The sequence below is a fragment of the Euwallacea fornicatus genome, chromosome 17, assembly GCF_040115645.1.
Source record: "Euwallacea fornicatus isolate EFF26 chromosome 17, ASM4011564v1, whole genome shotgun sequence".
NCBI classification, from domain to species: Eukaryota; Metazoa; Arthropoda; class Insecta; order Coleoptera; family Curculionidae; genus Euwallacea; species Euwallacea fornicatus.
In genome coordinates, this window is record NC_089557.1 from 503,583 (window position 1) to 523,524 (window position 19,942).

Sequence of the window (19,942 nt, forward strand, 5' to 3'; positions counted from 1 at the left end):
GGTTAGAAATAAGGTTAAAACAAACAGCCGGTTAATAACTATCACAATTTTATATATATTTAAAAATGTAATTACAATAATGGAAATAAGAACTCAACCCCACTGGCCGAACGAGACATACAAAGGTTCACACGAAAATGGCACACACAAAAGAAGGACAGAAAGTAATAGATTTGGTGCAAGGATTGATGTGGTTAATCTGTACAATATACACTAAGGATAACAATAATGATAATAGGAGATTAATCATACGTATTTACACACTCCCCCTCCGACTGAGCAATACAATAAAGTCCTCTTTAACTAACTAGAAATAAATAATAATCGTTATTATCGTCGCGGACCCCGGTCCGCTACTGCGTCCTAAGATTTCTGGACATTTCTACCTTGATCGGGACGATTTTTATGGTCCTCGAATCGAGCTTAGGACTGATTTCCACGACGTGCGCCCTCACAGTGCTCTCGTCGTCTTCCTGAGGAAGAACCCTCACCGGGACGAATTGACTCTGCCCTTTCGACCCTCCGCTCTCCTCTTTGCCCTGATCCAAAACTCGCACGTTAACGAACTCGGACCTGCCAGTCTCCAAGACCTCGTCGTTCGAGGTGAAACTGGGGTTTAAGTCCGACGAATGGAACAGGCCTTGGAGAGAGATGGTGGAGGCCTCGGTGACCAGTAGAGGTTTGGGGGTCACCACGTTGATTTGGGAGAAACCGTCGATGATCTGAGGTCGCCCCACCACGGAGGTTTCTTTGCTGTTGGCCACCTTGCTCTCGCCGAGGGCGTCGAACTTCCTCTCTTGTCTGTCCGACGGGGCGATAAACTTGACCTCAAAATCGAATTCTTTCAGTTTGATTTTCTCCTGGGATTGGTGGGACGAGGACGGTACCTCGACCACCTGCGCGTCTTGCAGACCGTTTATCTCGTTGGAATCTTCGTCTTTAATGATCACAGTCTCGTTGCTACCGTCAACGATCTTGATCAGGGTTATCCGGGATATCTCCCCGATCTTGTCGACTGTGGGCAGCTTCTTAGTGTCAGCCTTCACTTCAACGATCCTGTTCACCTCGATCAATCTCTCCAGTTTACCCGGATTGGTGGAGATGCCCAGCGACTCGGTGGTCGTCTCCGTGGGGTCGTTCACTTCAGCGAAAACGTGGTGGAGGGTGGTCAAGCTTGCCTCAGTAGATTCGGGAGGCGCAATGGTTGTATTGGTATAAGTTCCGATGGGAACGTTCATTTTCCTCTTGGAGAACAATTGTTTGTTTCGATTTTTCACAGCCTCAGCGTTGATCAGTCCTGGGGCTTCGGCGGTCGATGGTGGTTTGTGGAGGTTTTTCACCGAGGCAGAGCTCAGTTCGGTGGCCTCCTTCGCGTGTTCAGTCGTACTAGACGATTTATAGAACTTCAACGGTCTCTTACGGTTCCTCGCCGGCTCAGAACTCTCAGTTGTTTGGGAGAATTTGTTTCTGATCTCTGCCCCGTTGTTGCCAGTCTCCGCGCCGCCCTTGGTGTTGCCGTATCTGTAGAGCAACTTACTCAGGGGCAAAACTCTCTTTTCTTCCGCTTCTTCTGAGGGCCTCGATCTCTGTTTCTCAGGTCCCCTCCTGCTTGACCCCAGTCTGGGCCTGTCCTTGGCCGACCGCAAAGTGCTGCGCGGATGGTACTCTGTAGTCGTTGAGGTGGTCGAAGGGGACTCATCATCCTCACTGATGTTGTTGTTAAATGTTGTGGCCTCCTTCTCCGCAATAGTTGTGGTGGTCGGGAACGTTTGCTTGTCAGCAACGTTAAAGGAGGGAGACACAGCGTTGTCCTCGACATTATCAGTAGACAGGAACGAGGCATAAGTGCTCGTTTCCGGTAATGTAGTAGACTCCACGCTCTCCTCCTCTTTCCTCTTTCCCTCCGCTTTAGAGTTATTCAACGATGTAGTCAGTATCAACGAGTTCACAGTATTGTTCACAGGCTTTGCCTTTCCGTCCTCATCGAAGTTCATACTCGACTCGAACTGATGAGTCCTCTTGAAAGAGAACACTGTGTACTTAGGCCCATTGTCTTCGACATCCTCCTCAGGCCTCTCGTAACCATACTCGTTATCGAAATCGCTCTCAGCATCTATATCGTCATCGACAAAGCTTTTGAAGTGATCGTCTTCGTCGTCCTCACTATCGTCCTCGTTAAAGTTCAAGGAATATGAAGGTCGGGAGTATAAACTCAGCCTTGAGGCCCATGTGGAAGCTTCATTGTCATCGTCGAAATTGTGAAATTCTTCAGTGGTTGCAGGGTATCTACCTTGAGGTTTTGCGGTACTCGCCGAGGTTGAATCTGCCTGCAGATCTACCTTTCTTGGTAAAGATTTCGTGCTTTTGATTAAAGGAGTGGCTGTTTCGGTAGTTGTAGATGAAGGTTTTGTTCGATATATGATTTTTTCAGTTGTCGTCATCTCTTGAGTTGTACCAGTTGTAGAAGCTTGAGTCGAGGTCGAAGAGCGTTCTGAAGTGGTACTTATCACAGGTCTGAAGGTTCTCTTTATTTTCGGAGCTTCAGTGGTAGTGGTAGAAGCTCTTAAACCTCGACGAGGAAGCTTTGTGATAGTGTTCGCTTGAGTAGTAGTAGGACGTCTGCGCAGCAGCACTTTTCTCCTCTTGTAGCTCGCAGTAGTAGCCTCAGTGGTACTGCTGGTAGTAGCCTCAGTAGTACTGGTAGTAGTACTGGTAGTAGTGCTGGTAGTAGTTCCCAACTTCCTCACAATCTTTCTAGTCCTAAAAACTCTCGCGGCAATTTTCGGAGTAGTGGTGGTAACCACCTCCTCAATCTTCCCTGTAAAAACCTTCTTCAAAGGTTTCTCCACAATCTCAAAAGCGTTAATTTTGCTACTCTCTCTAATATTACTCTCTGATAACTTGATGTTCTCATCCTCCTCTCCATTGATAACTCCGCTGTGCTCGGTGCTCATCTCGACATCCTCAGAAGCCTCAGTGCTCGCGCTCACATCAAATCTCGATTTGGTCTTAAAGAGCTGCGCCAATGGGCTTTCTAAGGTGGACAATGAGGTTCTGTTGAGCTTTTCTCTGAACGTATGTCTTCTACTGGTTGCGGTAGTTTTCTCTGTGGTTGAGGATACTGGTCTGAATCTTCTGATCACCTTTCTAGTTCTAGCAACGGTTGAGGTTTGATTAGAATTTTCGGTTTTGTTAATCGGCTTTCTTCTGCGGTGCTCAGAGACGAACTCTCCTCCCCGCAGAGTCAAATCGACTGCTGTCAACGAGGACAAATCTGCCAGATCGGCAGGCCTATACTCCCTGTTAATCTCCTCATTGAAGTCAGCACTCCTCTCCGTGCTGGGCCTTTTCCTGCCCCTCGGCAGCTTACTCTCAACAGGCCTTAGCAATTTCTCTTCCTGCTCAGTAACTTCATTCAAACTTTTACTGGTACTACTTAACCTACCCCTGGTCCTAGACCTAATAGCGCTAGACTCAGTGGTGGAGGTGAGAAGTGGCTCAGAAGAAGGTTTTAGACGTGATCTGAAAGGTCGACTCACCTTGGTGGATGTAGAGGGCGATACTGTGGTGGGTTGGTAGAAGAGAGGACGCTTCTTTTTGGTCTCGGTTTGGTCGCTCGAGGCACTGGCTAAAGTACTACTATTACTTTCTGTCACTGAGATTTGTGTGCTTGTTACGCTACTAATGCTATTAGTGGTGGTCACGATGGGTTCGGCCACGGTGGAACTTTCCATGGTGGTGATGGAGCTGGAAGAAGGGAGATTTAGTAAGTTGAAAGTTTAAGCGATCACTTCCTTACATATCTGGGAGAGTCGTTGCGGAGGGGAGCGGAGTCGTTTCTCTGCCGATTATCTGATATCTGCAACGATGAAGTTAATCGGTACCTGCAGTAGCAGCTCAGAATTTCTTGTTACCTTATGGTGGTTTTCTCATCAGGCAGAACAGTAATATCCTCAGTTGATACCTCAGTGGTAGTCGAACGTCTCCTGGTACTCTCGCTACTGGTCGTCGAAGGAGGAGTGGTGGTACCTCTCCTTATTGTCTGATATCTGCACAAACAATTCGTCTTTAGCTTCTCTGCGAATAACGCCTCATGCAGAAGCACAGGGGGCTGTTTGAGCTGTTGCGCACAAGATGGCGCAGAGGTAGCATCAATAAAATAAGCGTGAAGCGCTCTATCCGGCCGAACCGGAAAAACCCGAAACTGCCCGAGCCAAAACCAAAATGGCGGATTTTTCATTTGCCGAGATTGTGCGGAACGCCGAGCCACTCTCGCATAGATTGCAAACCAAAAAGACCTTATTACCTCAAAGAGGAGACCTCCGGTGTCTCGGTGCTGGTAAATCCCCTTCGGAAGTTGCCGCTGCAATTCGGAAGTATGATGTAAAAACATTCTTTACTTGAACAAACCTGCGCAAACCTGTTTTCGGGTACGGAGGTTTCAGTTTCCGGGTCCACTGAAGCCGAAGTGCTCGATCGTCTGATCGAAATGTATCTGGTCGATGATGTCGATGGTTCAGTGGTGGTCAGAGGTCTCTGCCTGCGGATGTTGACGTACTGAGGGGTGTTGCTTCGTTTAGGGGCATGTTCGGTCTCGGAAATAGAGTCTTCGGGGTCGGTTTCGCCGAGGATCTTGTTGCGGTTGGAGCCACCGAAACTGAAAATCGTCGATTTGACAAATTCGCGAAGCGCCACTGATTTTTTGTATTTTTGTATTAAAAGGTAGGGAAAGAGCGTTTCTTCCGACAGATCAATCGTGCTTCGCACTCCACAAGCGGAACCCAGTAGGAAATGAGAGGACCAAGGCGGCAATCACCACATGAACCAAATAGGTTACGACTGAGGTCACGGAGACTACAGCATGCCCGCCAATATTAAAGGGGAGGTTTGCTCCCTTACACCGTTGTGCCAATCACCGTAAACATACTGTAAAGTATTCAGCAGATCGAAATACAATGCTCATCGAAGGTTTTCAGGCACTGTTGAAGGGTCGGCACTTACGAGAATTTCAATAATAAGTCTAGAAAGGAGAGGGAGCTACTTGATTCGGTTATCGCGAAGGGCAAAATCACTTGAAAAGAGGTAGAGATAGCTACAGAGGAGTGTTTTTGAGAATTCCCAGTGATACTGCAAGTTTTCAAGATATAAAGCGAGTCAGATCATCATCATCATCATCATCGTCATCATCATCTTCATCACAATCATCGTCATCATCGTCATCGTTATCATCATCATCATCATCATCATTATCATCATCGTCATCATCATCGTCATCTTCCTTCAAAAGCATCGAAAGAGTGATGCGTATAGAAACATTGGTATACATTTCTTTTGGCTGCATATCTCCCTCCTGGGCTGGCTTCTCCCGATGGCGACTAAATGGTGAAAAGTCCACCTGTATGAGCGTTGGATTGATTCAAAAACGAGCGAGATTGGCTCGTTGCCCAGACGAGCAAGCAGTATTTCAGATAACAGTACATTGATTTCGTGAACAGGCCGATTTCGCCTTTTCCCTCACAACCTACGATATGCTTTTCAGTGAGTAAATAACTGTCCCCTTGACCGGGTTTGAATGCGTATTTTTCAACTTACTCATCATCGTTCGCGGCTTCAGTGGTGGTGCTCAACTTAGGTCTGCGAATATTCACGTACTCCAAATTGGAAGTTCGTGACTTGAGAAGTGGAGTTGCAGCGGAAGATTCTGCAGTCTGTTTGGAACCCTCTTCTGAGGTCTCGGTTGAAGATCTGGTTTGCGGCGTCAATACACAACCTCTGTAATAATCGCTTCGTTCTTACCTGTTCCTATTCAGAGTCCAATATTGCGGCCTTCCTCTTTCTACCTTCTTCTCCTTGGCTTCGTCCTCCCCGATTGCCTGAGGTCCTCCGCTATTCCTATTGGCGGAACCTCTGTTGCGAGCCCCCAAGGTGCTTCTATTGGCCTTACTCAGCACCCTTTCGTACAGCGATTTGCTGATCGCCGATGGAGTTGTCGAATCCGAGCTCGACGTTGAACTGGAGAATTTCAGCTGCTTTTCCAACTCCTCAATGCCTCCGGCCTTCTTAATCAAGTCTATAAGCTCCTTGATCACTTTCGGGTCCTCCTCGGAGGCGATTTTCTTCTTGATTTTCTCCCCTCCGGCTTCCTCATCTTCGTCCTCCTCATCGACATATTCATATTCTTCGTCCTCCTCTGGAGCTTGAGTGGTCGTAGTGGTGCTCCGGAAGTTTATAGTGGTTTTACTTGTTGCCGCGGTTATCTTGGGGGGGGCTCGAGTAGTGGAGAAGATGATGTTTAGCGGTTTTGAGGCCTCAGTTGTTGTAGTTGACTCAGGTTTCTGAGTCGTAGTTACTTTCTGCAGCTTTTTGTTGCAGAACACGTTTTGGCTGTAGTCGCACGAATCTGCGGCTTTGTTGAAGAACAGACCTGATGTTGCGCAAAGGTGTTAAGGGTGAAAATGTACCACGAAGAAGCTACGAATTCTTGCCTGCTGGACATGTAAACTGATGGGCCACGATTCCACTGTCCCCGGCGCCGCTGAGACACCAATAGTACTTCTTGCAGTCTTTGGGATGGGGGAAAAATCCCTCGTCTTCGCATTTGAACGCTGCAAATTCCAATTTTTGCAGTGGAATTTCGTTAAATTGGAAAAAAACCTTACCTCCCCCCATGTCAGGGGTGGCAGGCGGCTCTGGGGTGGTGTAGGCAGGAGTGACAATTTTTAAACTGCTGTAGGTGGAAGTAAGTTCGGTTTTCCTGTGTTTGGGCGATGACGCTGCACTGGTTTCGGCCTCGTTGCCGCCCGATTTCGTCTTGATTCTGCATCAAATCAAAAATCGCATCATACACCGAGTGTTCCATACGAAAGAGTGAGAATTTCGAATTAGGTACCTTCTCCTTCTTGGCGTGACTGCAGCCGCACTGTTCTCCTCTGGTCGCTCCGTGGTAGTGGTAGTTTTCCTTGTGCGATGTTTCGTTTTGGTTTTTTTGGCAGGGGGAGAAATGAGATTTTCTTCCGTTAACCTTCATTCGGCAAAAACATTAGCTTCGGCGACCCGAAAGCACTAATTAAGCTAACTCACCCATAAGCGTTCAACATGGCTTCCTTCCCAGCCTCGATCAACGGATAAGGCTTCCCGTGGCAATTCCCCCTGAAATCGTCATTGTCTATAGCCCAGAACATGATGCCCCCCAGCCCGTTCTCCACCACATATTCCGCCTTAATTTTGACGACGCTCTGGTCGTCGTAGCCCACCCATTGGTTCCCTTTGAACGCGATCGGGCCCATCGCCTTGGGGTTCGGCTCCTCCACTTCCCAGTCCTGGTTCTTCACGTAGTCGCAGATCTCGTAATAGGCCAAATAGCCGTTCTCCCTCGTGGCTTCTCCCATATCTCCAGGACCGTCGGCGGGAGAGCCGATTTCGACGGCATCGGGGTTGAAGAGGGTGTAGGAACGGCCGTAAGTGGGGATCCCCAGGACGAGTTTGTTGGGGTCGGCGCCCATTTTCAGGTAATGTTTGATGGTGTAATCCTGCAAAGCGGATTGTAGGAGAAAAGGTATGCGGTGCATTGTTCTGCATGCACTTTCGGACGATTTTTCTACAATAACTCATTGTTATTCTCAATCGAGCATTAATTGAGCACTGCCCACAGGAAAGTCCTATTGTCTTCCCTCGTTGGAAGCTCGAATTTGATTAAAATCCGCGAAGGTACCCGTTTTCGTATTTAAAGGTTCTGCAGATATTATGCAGGCAATTACGCTAGAACCGCAATGGTAAATTGGCCACACGCTCCGTGTTTAATAATGATATATCTGCATGTGGGTCAGGAGAATTTTATTAAATTCGCTATGGTTCCGTTAGAACCCATTTAGGTGAAGGTAGCCCGTAAAGCCACGTTAATTTTAATTTATTGTCGCTTGTTACAGTTCATTTTTTTTTCCGGATAAATAGATTTTCGACGATAATTAACGAGCTTCGCGCGATAAAATTTGGATTTGGTCCCACTGCGCGGACGTCGCCGCTCTCGTCCGTCACGCAGAGGGAGTTAGAGAGAGAGAGAGACATACACATGCACATACACTCCGTTTCACTTACGATGTTCAACTCGGTGTCGTAATTATACTCGCTCTCCTCTTCCAGGGAGTAAAGAGGTGCGTGATGGTTAACTGCCGGTTCGAAAGCGGAGTGGTAGTCGTAGCTCAGGATGTTCATCCAATCCAGGTATCTAAATCAGAAGGAACGAACGATAACGAGAGATTTTGAAGTTTACGCTGAGGATGACGGGACGTGGTGTCGTCACACAGTGAGGGGAAATGTCGATGCGCCACGTCGACGTTGGAAATTGTGTTTTAACTGGCACGAGACCAGCGGGGCTGAGAAGGATGAGCACGGGGATTTCCAGGGGCGAACCGCTGCGAAAACGCCAATGCACGTGCACATCCTTCACGTACCCGAACTTACTTTGTCAACTTGGGCACGTCGTACCCCTTGTTAATGTACTCGATCCCCGCGGGCACAGCCATGGTCAGCAACAAACGCGGCCTGCCGGTCTTTTCCGATTCCCTTTCGAATTCCTCGCTCAATTCCTGCACACAAATTTGCATATAAGGAAATAGAAAAATTAAGCGAACGTGACGTAATATCGTTTAAACACTTTTATAGCGCGATCTGCGATTTGTATCTGTGAATACGGATAATACCCACTGATGCAATGTTAGGCTTTCAGTGTAAATTGAACTCAGTAATTTTGTTGTGTGCACAAGAAGAACAAAACCACACATTATTTTAAACTAGAACAAAACTCCTATTAAGACATTTTACACCGCCCCATTGTTGAGGCAACGTTTACGACATCGCTTTCACGTCAGCTGACGTTTTCGATCAACCAACCTGAACTAACTGAGCGTAATTGTCCCTATCTCTGGGCTTGCCCCCATCCCTAAAGGTCGGGTATTCCCAGTCGAGGTCCAGGCCATCGAAATGGTTCTGTCGCAGGAACTTTATGGCGTTCTTGACCAGTTCTTTGCGCCTTTCGGCGCTCGCGACCATGGGCGAGAACCTGGAAGAACCTTCGTTCCAACCGCCGATGGCGATCAGAGTTTTCAGGTTCTTGTTGTAGGTTTTCAGGCCTGTAAACTTGGCGTAGCCGCCTGTAAAAACCACAATTAATAGACTGCCGAAATGGTCGTGAGTGGGTGTTGTGAGCTGTGGTCAGTGTCGGTCCGTTTTGTTAGTAAAAGTCTCTTTTGGTGTGTATCGATCGGTGATCGATCGGCTCAGTTGTCGAAGGGAAAATCGGTGTTCGCTTATGGGAGTAATCACTGCGATTCCGAGCGCGTCCGCGCAACGCTTGGTGACGCTACGCACGCGCTCCCGTGACGTAACGGAAATGCATTCGCGCGTTAATTTGGTAAAACTCTGTTGTTGGGCGAGCGAAGCTCCGCTAGAGGGCGCAAGAGATTCCACCATTATCTCTGTTCATCGGCGGCACCTTCCGAGAAAGCCGCGCCTTCAGGAACCGAGGGGGATCGTTGAGGAACTTGATTTTCCCTTAAATTACCCGATAGCACTCATATATATATAGGGTGTTTGTGGAATAAAACCGCGCTTCCGGGACTGGCGTCAGGCTGCGTTTGAAAATCGGTCGCTGCCCGAAGCCCACGGAGGTGCGGCGGTTCCTGCCGAAAAGCCGCAGACAAAGTGCAGCGGCGGGGCGTCCTCTTTTCGCACGCCCGAGGGGGAAATCGGCCGGTCTGGAGCGTTCCAGAGCACATTGCATGGGGTAACAACAATGCAAAATTTCCTCCGACCACTCCCTCACGGCGGAATGCGAGCGTTATGGGTTTTTATTCCGGGCTTCCCAACGGCACTTTCATTTCTTCTTGGCCCACTGACTATTCACGACCGAATTCATTATTGTTTCAAACTTTTTGCCCATAAGCAATTAAGTGTACGTCGCTCATGGAACAAACCAACCAAACAATTCATGTTATTATTATTATTATTTATTATCCGAGTTATGTAAGCGGCAAAATGCGAAACTCGCCTTTTTCGATGTCCTGGTATTTGTCGAACGGCTTCAAGGTATTCTCTTTGGTGAAACCACCGAACGCGTAGACCAGGTGGGTGCACAAGTAGGGATTGATGTTCTGGGGGCTAAACTTGGCCTGGCCGGGCCTGTACACCGACCAATTCGTGTAGTAGCAGACGATCCGCATTTCTTTTGAATCTGGAAACGTGCACAATGGCATTATCTGCAATTCATTGTCGGAGCGGGGACGCTCCTTCAGTGTGTCGCCTTAAAATGCTCCTTTAGCATTTGCGACGTGGCGAATAAGTAAAGAATTATGAAAAAAATAAATAAATAAAAACCAAGGCCGCTATTATAATGTTGCGGTAAAGGTGAATAATTCTTCTCTTAGATCATCTCGAGGTGCGCAACGCACCGGATTTACCTATCAACTTGGTCCATGCCGAGAGCGATATGAGGAGGAACAACCATCGACAGATCCCAGTCTGAAATTAAAAGAAACGTTTAAAAATTTGCATTTCTCAATAAGGCGATTTGTGTTGACAATAACTTTCTATTAGTCGTTACGTGTGCGTGTATTAAAATAAACACTTGCGTCGGCGCAATGTCCGGGTGGCTTTCGACTCCCTTCGGGACGACGTTAAACCCGTGGAGCGCCGCTAAAACTCCCGAAAAACCAAAGTGCAGCGGCCCAGTCGAAAACCTGCACGCTCCGCTCCGATCGGCGAACGGACGACGTTCCAGCCGGGCCGCTGCACCGGCGCTCCAAAGATGGCGGCGCCTGTTCCAATTTAACGCGACGAAATTCGCTTCATTTTTCCAACACTCGGTGGCCTTCCGGCGACCTTCGCACCTGCGCTGACGTCACGACTACTTTCCCAAATTACGTTCGAACGTGATGCGTTACAAAATCCACCCGTACTGGTTCGAATTTGAGTGCGCGTTGCAGCATCACTGGAATGGATCCCGTGGTTTGCCAAGAAACGATGTTTTCCGGCCGTCTTGGCTGCACCTATGATCCACCTGCGCGTGTTTGCCTGGTTGTTATACAATCGGAATTTACTTTCTCCTCATAGACTCAGGTTTATGATCCGATTTCTGCATACGAAATAGTTGCGCTCGCATGCTGGAATCGGGTCAGTGTTTCGCGCAGGCGAGCGTTCGCCAACTTCAATGTTACCGATCGGGACGAAGACGTCCGTTCGTTGAAGAGCGGGTGCGTACGAAGATCCATCTTCTTTTTGCCTTTTTTCTCCGATTCAAACGAGGCGTCATTAGGTGTAATAATAAGATTTTTGCCACCTCGAGAGTCTGATCGTTGCATTAGCACATTCGTTCAGTAACTGCTGCGCCTGCGGCTGATATTTACCTTGCAGGATGCATTATTTCGCCATTTCCTCGCTATTAGTTTAACGAGCGCGGATTCCGTTGTTTTTTTCTTTTCTTTTTGTTCGATTTGTTTATTGCGGCGATTTGTCTAGAGCGAACGCAGGAGCGAAGGCAACGTGGAAACGCACGAACGCAGAGCGGTTCCCGAGCCGTGGTAATATTCCGCGCAACGCCCTGTGTGCCGTCGGGCGTCGGGGGCTGCGCGGAGTCGCGAGCGATCTCCGCGCGTTTCCGAACCCTGAGCTTTGCTAATTCATGGAGGTTCCATTTTCCTTTTACCGCGTCGCGATAGTTGAGTAACGCGAAATAAGACAAAGAAGACTGATATTAGAAGAAAATGAAAGTGGTTCCGCGCACGGTTGACAGGTTTACCTTCGCTTTATGAACGTCAATAATGAATTCCTACGAGAACCTTTGCCGGGCACCGCGGCCTGTGCAGTTGATGAACCAAATGCATAAATTCGGTTCGCGACCGAAATTAGCCATAAATTCCACAAATATTCCCCGAGCAAAAAGGCGCCTTCGACGATCATAATAAAGAGAGGTTGACTGTTTGCAGTATCGGCCGAAACGAATCGATCCACTCACCTTTCGACACATTTCAATACGAATAATCAATTTAATAAGCTCCTTCTTTACTTTATTTCAACCTAGTTGGGAAAGATTCGTTTTCTAGTGCCGCACTGGAGACAATTCGGCGAGATTTCTAAATCCCAGAAGAAAAACCTGCTGAGCTAATCGAACCAGCCGGATGCCGCTCAATCACATAACGATCCTGGTTCTTCGCGAGACCATCTGGTTACCCTTTATGCGCCGTCGCGAGGCAACTTTTTTCCTCATAGAAAACTTCAAAGCGCCAACTCACATCGGCACTTACAAACGGTGAAAGCTGCCTTGTTACGGCGCTTTCTCTGATATTTGTTAAATCGATTAAGACGTCAAGACGATTTACCAATTTAGAAAAAATTTCTACTCTTATTGACATTGACTTCGTCGATGATAATCGATTATTGCCGCCATTGATTAGCCGCTCGTTGTTTGTTCAGCGGGTGCGAAGCTGCTGCGCATGCGGTTCGGTCCGCCGATGCGGCGACGCCGCACGAGCGCGCGCCTCGCGCGGAGTTTTCTTCGATTTTTTTTGGCGATTCGATTTTCTTCGATTTTCGTGGCCGTGCGCGGTCGCCTCCGGCGAGATGGCCGCGACGTCCCAGCGCGCGGCGGCGGTCTGCTGAACCGTGCGTAAGATGGCGGTCCGGGGGTGGGAACGCGATCGTTTTTGAGCAAATTTAATTGTATTTCGGTGCGTTTCCTCTTGCGCAAGCCGGTGAGTCGAAAACTGTGAAATCCACTTGTGCGCGCGTACCGATGTTGCGAAAAAATCGTTCTCCTTCGGCAACTGGAGGTTGTCTCCGAGGTCCGCCGGAGGCAAAGGTTTTTCTCGTCGCGAGGGAAAAATGCGAGGCGAGGAAGGCCAGTTTCAGAATTCGCCGAATTAGTTTTGCGCGTGGGAGACCGCGTGCGCGAGTCCCCCGTCCGATTCGATGGAAAATTGCGCAAGTCGCCGAAAATCGCTGCGCGTCTGCCGAAATTGCCGGAAAACCCGCAGAGGGCGCTGCGAAACCGTTGAAGAACAGTTCCTTGTGCCCGATCGCGGTGCTCCGGCGCTCGACCCCAAAAGGAGCCTTTTATTAATAACTTTGAACCCGAAAAAATCCCACACCTTGTAAAACAACAATGTGGCGTTTATTTTATAAGTCGAGCCTTCATATCCATTAAAGGTTAAGCGTGCTACCACTGAACAATGCAAACACAATGCATTCACATGACTTTCGTTCGGTCATTTGCTTACAATGAATCGATTTCTTGCAAACAATTTCTTCAATCGCAGAGAAATTTCCTACTGCGTGGATGAACCCGACAATTAACGCTGATCATAATTATCATCAAAATCGGGCTTGAAGGAATGCAGCAAGACGCAATCGCATCGTTACGGTCAGGCGAGTGATCTCGCGACTTTGATGTTAAAATCAGGTCAATCTTGCGGACCACATCAATGGATTTCTTATGTAGGCAGGTTACGTCACTTACATATGTAGAAAAGCGACAACCGGCAGCTATCTATTCAGGTTTTCTTGAGAAATCCACTATATTCCTTGTTCGGCGAATCGATAAATCTTCCACAGTCCGATTCGCCTCTCTGTGGCAACATTCTGGACCTGTGCGTATTCTAGATTATGATTACATCTTCGCTAATTATAACGCGATGCGTTTGGCAACCGCTCCGTAATCGCACGGTATCGCGGCCGTGCAAGAGGAGAACGGTGGTGAAACCCGCACGCCCGGTAGGTTTCCAGCCGGGTTCGGACCAAAGAGACGCCGTTCGGCGGTCTCCTTTGCGGGGTTTCAACACGGTCTGCATGTCGATGAAGTAACGCGTTTCTTTCGTCATCGCCGAGCTCAAATATTAATTACTCGAATTCCTTTTGCCTTCTTTGCGGACCGCGAAAGCCGCCAATCCGAGACCCGCTCCGGGCGCGGGGCGCGAGCCGCCGCGCGCGCGCCCGCCACCACGCCGGGAACCTCTTCCCGGCGACTTCGATTTAAAAAAAAATCGACGAATTTTGCATGAGAACTGAATTATCATTGTGTGCGTGCGTGCGTGTGTGGAAGGCCAGAGCCGCCGGAGTTAAAATTGTATGCAAATCGGCTTCCGAAACGGCGATGGAATCTCTGAGAACTCCCGCCAATCCGCCCAGATAAAAGCCGAGTTTTTGCGCTTGCGTAATAACTGTTTTTCGACCTTATCCGTAATAAGAACAGCACAATGCCGGTTCAAATCTGTAGGAAGAATCTCGTTTCGCGACAATAATTGCCGCAAAAGCCCCATTATTATTGTTATCAAACGAATAGTGTAACCGTGCACGTAACACAAAGCAAACAAAATGTCGGTTTCGGAACTAGGCGAGTGTAAAATTACTCATAACTAGTGCAGACATGGAGTCTTTCATAACGTGCGTGTCCCGGTTGTCTTGACGCGGGCGCAGGAAAGTTCCCTCGGCTTTGGGGCCGAATTGTCGGCGCGTGTGTTAATGAGACGGCATTTCCCAGCGGCGTTCGTGCCTGGAAACAATCGACGCTGCCCAGTGTCGGAACGTCCCTTTTCGACGTCCGAGCTCGCCCCGATTAATCGACCGTTGATAACGATGATTCGTTGCGCCGCAGGCGATTGGCTGGACGTGACGGGTCCGAACAAAAAACGATCGCATACATTACACCGGCGCTGGCTAATTGTGCAACTGGGTGTGCAACGAGCCCAATATATGGAACAATGGGCAAAAAAATGTGACCCGAACGAAACTGACGGCATCGGACCGTGAAATTTCCAATTTTTCTCTTTGTGCGGCCGACAATATCGATATTACGTCCACTTCCAGTAGTCCAGACAAGGAAAAAGTGAGAGCACGACGTGCGTTTTGTAATAGGTACCACTTGAGCGTCCGAAGGAAAGTAACGAAAGTCCGCTAATGATTCCTCATATCGCTTCGTGTCTAATTGACTTTGCGGGTATATCGTTCAAGGCATGAGCCTCCGGAAGTTCTTCGACTCGCCTCGGGAGAGGTTTTCAAGTGGAATAAAACATATTTTCAATGGCATTTAATAAAGTGAATGTGGGGAGTAGTACTGGGAACGTGACCGACCGAACAACGCAATTTTCTCGTAACGATATTTTAAACAGTAATTTCGCCATTAACGAGCGAATTCATCGATCAGGTATCGGCGGCCATTAAAAGGCCAAATTTTCCAAATCCCACGTGATCGCCGGAGTTTACCATTAGCGACGTCACGCCCTGCCGCCGCACATTATTCATGTTTTGTCGTGGAATTTGCACGGTTGCGGCGTTATTTAATTAAAATTTTACCGCACGGCTCTTTTTCGTACGGGTTTCGAGTCTCCGGGGGGTTTTTGCCCGTCGCCCCGGCTCCTTCGACGTCTCGGAATGCGACGGGGCGGCAACAGCGCCGCTGCAAAAGTCCGATTCTCACCCGCGGCCGTTGCACGTGCCGCCGTGACGCAAGTCCCGCACGAAATGACAGTTGTCAGGGCGCTTGGGGGTCGGTCGATGTTCGAGCTGTCGTAACGCCCTCGAGGCGAGAGGGACGGTCGCCTTCGTCACCGCGAGGGGTCGCTCGGGTCCGTCGAGACGATCGCGGGAACGCGCGGCCCGTGCCCCGGGGGTGTGGATGAGGGGGACGCGGCTAAAATCGTCGCAGAAGCGAACCTGAGTGAGTGATGAATCGCGCGATGGTCCGGACGAACCGAACTAAGTAAACCACCCATAAGCGGCACGGCGAGAGAAATCCCAGCGGAGAAAAGACGAGAAATTCCAGCTGGGGCCTACTAAGGTCCCGTCGGGCTGCTCCTCGTCCGTAAATCGCCGTTGTCGTGGGAAAATTGATGCCCCCTTTGCGCCCCAAAACCTCACGTTTTACTGAACTCCGCTTTTGCTCTTTTTCCGACCCATACATTGCACCCATGCAAAAACCCGTTCGTGGCAACAATAAAGCGCGTTGGCGATCCCAATCGCAGACCTCCAATTTTTAAGGTGGGTGAGGTTGTTGATGCCTCCATTCGACGCAACAATGCATTATTACTCGATATTCAATACGTATTTCATGCATTTCTAATCAATTAACGCTCACCGAGAACCATCGATACCTCATGCATTGCTCATACCGGATGCAGACGCAACGATCGCACATGATACGTCTTCAAATCGACTTTAGTTCCTTACCGAGATCATGACGGCCCCGGCTCTGGATTGTTATCCAATCACCATGAATGGGAAGAAAATCCCAAAGGCACTGCACTGTTTTCGGCAACCCTCAGTGTAGAGCGATAGCAGAACTGCGGCACTGACGATTGGACGCGCGAATCCGAAAGCGAAACTCTTCGTGGCAGGACGGCGGTGGTAGTGGTTCTTCGACAACGTACCAAGAACTGATGGGTAGTACCGAAGAAGGTGAGAGGTGTTCGGTTTCTTAGGCGGGGGCCTGTGTGTTGTTGTGCGTTTCGAATTGACATTGTGGTGATGATTTCTTGTAGGAATATTAAATGGCACTTGGTCGGAAACTCTCGCTTTTCGTGCACCGCGATAGAGCGAATAGAGATTTTAAAGGCAGCAGCGTCACGGCCCTTCGGGAGCGGAGGGAGACGTTGCCGCGTTGCGGGGAGACCCCGGCGGCACCTCGACGAGCACGTGCGGGATGTCCCGCCACGGAAAAAGTTCACTTTTAATCCCGAAATGGTTAAAAAAATCAAAAAATTAATGAAATTCCGCTTGTTCTGGAACCGTTCACGGCCCTCAAGTGCCCACTCAAGACGGTCTTCCGTTGTCCAGTAAGAGTCCCTCGCAGATCGGGGCGTTCCGAGCGAACTCCGCCTCTGGCAAAACCCGCTAAAAAATCACCGAAACCGTCCGGTGAGGCAAATGCTCACTTCGCTCAATCAAGCTCGTCATACTAATCGAACAACCGCTCAAAAGGTCAATCGTTCATTCGTGTGTCAATCTGCAGCAATTCATTTGAATGGACTTATTCTTCGGACCGGAGTTCATCAGCACCGAAGGCCAGGGGGATGGGCGCGGAACCCCTCGCAGCTCGCGGAGGGAACCTCAGCACCATTAGCATGGTTCTCACCTCCAGACATCGCAGTTTTTGCACCTCGGCAAATCCGCGCGGGACTGGTAAGTTTTGAGGGGTACCTGCACAGGTTCAATTAACTACCCGCGCCAATGGCGCCCGTCTACTCAAAACACTTCAGAGGACCCAAGGGAAAATCAGGGGCATGGCGCAGTTTCACGGTAATTTTCCGTTGTTGCAGCAAAGAGTGAATTCGGCGACGCGCATGCGCATCGAATGGTTTTTTTTTGGTACTGCGCATGCGTATGGAACGATTTATTTTTTTTGTTCTGCGCATGCGCGTTTCTTTTCCCTTCAAGCACAAACGTCGAAGACGCGAAATAAAACAAAATGGTTTTCGTTTGATCGTCGGATAATTTATTTAAACCTGAAGAAACGCGAAAGAGAAGTCGTCTATTCGTCGAAGAGGAGCCCGTAGGCTCCAAAGGCCAAAGCGATGTCAGCTTGAGCCCAGAATCTGTGGTAGGTGAACGAGGGGACTTCACCGCCATTAAGGTAGTTCTCGACTTTTGGCCAATCAGGATCGTCCTTGTACCAGGAACGTAGACTTAGGAAAGTAGCCGAAGAATCGATGACGTCGCCATTGGGGTATTTTCCAGTCCATCCGGAGGGTACGTAGACGGCATCGTTGAAGCGGGAGTAGTCCTCACGAGTCTCGGAGGTGGCGATACCCAAGTCGTCTCTGTAGAGGTTGTACATGCCATCCAACAGTTTCTTCGCAGTTTCCTTGGCGGAAGAGTCGCCAGATTTGGCGGCGTAGTACGACAAGGTACGAGCAGTGGCACCAGCGGTACCCAAATCTTTGCTCCACGACTCGATGGTAACGTCAACGTTTGGCGGATCACCCTTCCAACCAAGGTTGCTGGGCATTTCGAAGTCGTCGTCGGTGAACTTGATGTTGGGGATCACCCACGCCACCCACTTGTCCAAGAGGACCTTGGCCTTGCTGTCTCCGGTGACGTAGTAGTACTGGGCCAAACGGTCGGCGGACCAAGGTTGCATACCGTACCATCTGTTGGATGGAGGGTCGTGGTAGACGGGCTCCCAGTCGTAGAACATGCCATGGAAGGTGTCGTTCAAGAGGTCAGAATCGGGCGTGTCATAACGCCCTTTCCACGAATTGGTGACTCCTCCGGCGAAGGCTCCCTCCTTGGTCTGCAGGTACTCGTACAATTCGATTTGTCTCGACAGAGACTCGGTCCAGTCCTGGACAGCAGTGGCACCTGTTTGAATGAAATTTGTCTAACAAGAAAATGACACGAAAAAACCGTCAAGTGACCTTTAGGCTTCAGCGACTGGTCATTAGCCAGAGCGTAAGCGGCCAGAGGGTTCTGGTAACCGAAGTGAGAGGAGCCATCTCCAATGCGCCAAGACCAACTGTATTGGGCGTTGTAGGCGCCGCCCCACGCAAAGTACCAACTGATCAAGTAGTGGGCGCTGTCCTTTCCGGTACCACCGGGACAGGAAGACGCCGGATAGCAGTTCCCGATCTTCTTGAAGTACTTATCAAACATGGAATATCTGAGCCAATCACCCATCTTGGCAGCCTTCTCCAAGGTGCCGGAGATGGAGCTCTGTTGGCCGCTGGCGGTGGCCCACTGGTTGGCCCAGAAGGCGGCTTGGACGGCCCTGGCGTCGGCGTCGGGGGCGGCAGTGTATTTGTACTGTTGGGAGTAGGAGTTGTCCTTCGTGAACAAGTCCAAGAACCCGTTGGTACCTCCGTATCTGTGAATAAAGAGGAAAACAGTAAAGTTACGTCACAATTGTGGCTCTCTACGTCTGATCTCATCACACCTAAAAGGCGTGAATACGTCATACTCTCACGTAATGAGTGTAAACAAGTGGCGTAATAGGAAAATTGGGAAATTCAACGTGTGATCGACACTCTCGAATCGGCCGCGTACAAGCGGACAATTGGCCTGATGAGGGCCGAAACAGTCGAAACTTGAAAAATAAGTTCACTCACTTGAACTGATCGCAAGTGGGCTGAGGAATGGTCTTCCACACGGACTCCTGAGGTCCTCTCTGATAGTTGTTGTAAATGGAAGGTCCAGAGGTCCCAGGTCCGGCCTCGCACTGTCCCTGCACGTTTCCGAATCCATAGACGTTGTCCACGTCGAAAAGCCAATGCATCGAGTAAAAGTTGTCAGATCCGTAGGCGGACCTCAGTTCGTCAGCCAAAGGATCTTGACCGACAGGGACGCTGCTGTCAATCTGAGAGGGGTATTCGCTGGGGTCGTCCAGTTCAGCGGCGTAGGTGGCCGGTTTGGAGGGGTCGTAGTTCGAATTCGCGTCCTGGAGGGTGGGTATGGCGTATTTCTCCATGGTCTCCCAGGCGGAGTTGAAGCTGGAGAAGTCTCCTTGGATGGCGCCGTACATGGCCTCCAACCATATGTGGTAGCTGCGTTCTTTGTGTAATTATCGCTGAACTAAGGTAGACGTAGGGAAAATTCACCTGAATGCCTCGGAGGTCGTCTCGTGTCCCTGGTCGGGGGCCTCGACGATCAGCGTTTCGACGCTGTGGTAGGGCACTCCTTCGCTAGAAAAATACCCGTTGGAGGCGCTCTTGATCTTGTCGTATTGCTCCAAGAAGCGATCGGTGTAGGTACCAGCGTGGGCGGTGGCCACCAGCGCAACCACGAGAATCGCCAACGCGTCCATCTTCCGATCGGCGCTAATTCACAGATGGAAGCCGACCCGTGAGGTTTCGATATGGAACACCTGTCTGGACTCGAACGGGGGGGGAAACCGAGTGGTGCAGCCCATGGTACCAGCGGTGTATTTATGTGAAATTTCGCTACTCGATCGTCGATAGGGTGGTTT

The 19,942-nt window shown here is 49.5% G+C and overlaps 2 protein-coding genes across 3 annotated transcripts; both read right to left on the reverse strand.

The window, feature by feature from the left end:
* Nucleotides 1–31: 31 nt before the first annotated feature.
* On the reverse strand, nt 32–16,439 carry LOC136344554 (uncharacterized). Of its 2 annotated transcripts, none has more exons than XM_066292110.1 (17): nt 16,213–16,439; nt 10,455–10,515; nt 10,046–10,228; nt 8,890–9,149; nt 8,461–8,585; nt 8,095–8,224; nt 7,081–7,529; nt 6,890–7,021; nt 6,660–6,817; nt 6,486–6,605; nt 5,797–6,424; nt 5,593–5,745; nt 4,421–4,657; nt 4,307–4,363; nt 3,915–4,049; nt 3,800–3,859; nt 32–3,747 (listed from the first exon to the last, which is right to left on the reverse strand). In XM_066292110.1, the coding sequence occupies exons 1-17, from the start codon at nt 16,219–16,221 to the stop codon at nt 354–356; spliced, it is 6,291 nt and encodes a 2,096-aa protein (XP_066148207.1). In that variant the 5' UTR covers nt 16,222–16,439; the 3' UTR covers nt 32–353. The 2 variants fall into 2 exon arrangements, with proteins under 2 accessions (XP_066148207.1, XP_066148208.1); XM_066292111.1 differs by lacking the exon at nt 16,213–16,439 and adding an exon at nt 13,508–13,570.
* A 1,014-nt stretch (nt 16,440–17,453) lies between these two features.
* LOC136344556 (exoglucanase B-like) lies at nt 17,454–19,928 on the reverse strand. Its single transcript, XM_066292112.1, has 4 exons — nt 19,575–19,928; nt 19,086–19,520; nt 18,399–18,844; nt 17,454–18,342 (listed from the first exon to the last, which is right to left on the reverse strand). Exons 1-4 carry the CDS (start codon nt 19,778–19,780, stop codon nt 17,513–17,515), a joined length of 1,917 nt encoding a protein of 638 aa, XP_066148209.1. The 5' UTR covers nt 19,781–19,928; the 3' UTR covers nt 17,454–17,512.
* Nucleotides 19,929–19,942: the final 14 nt, after the last annotated feature.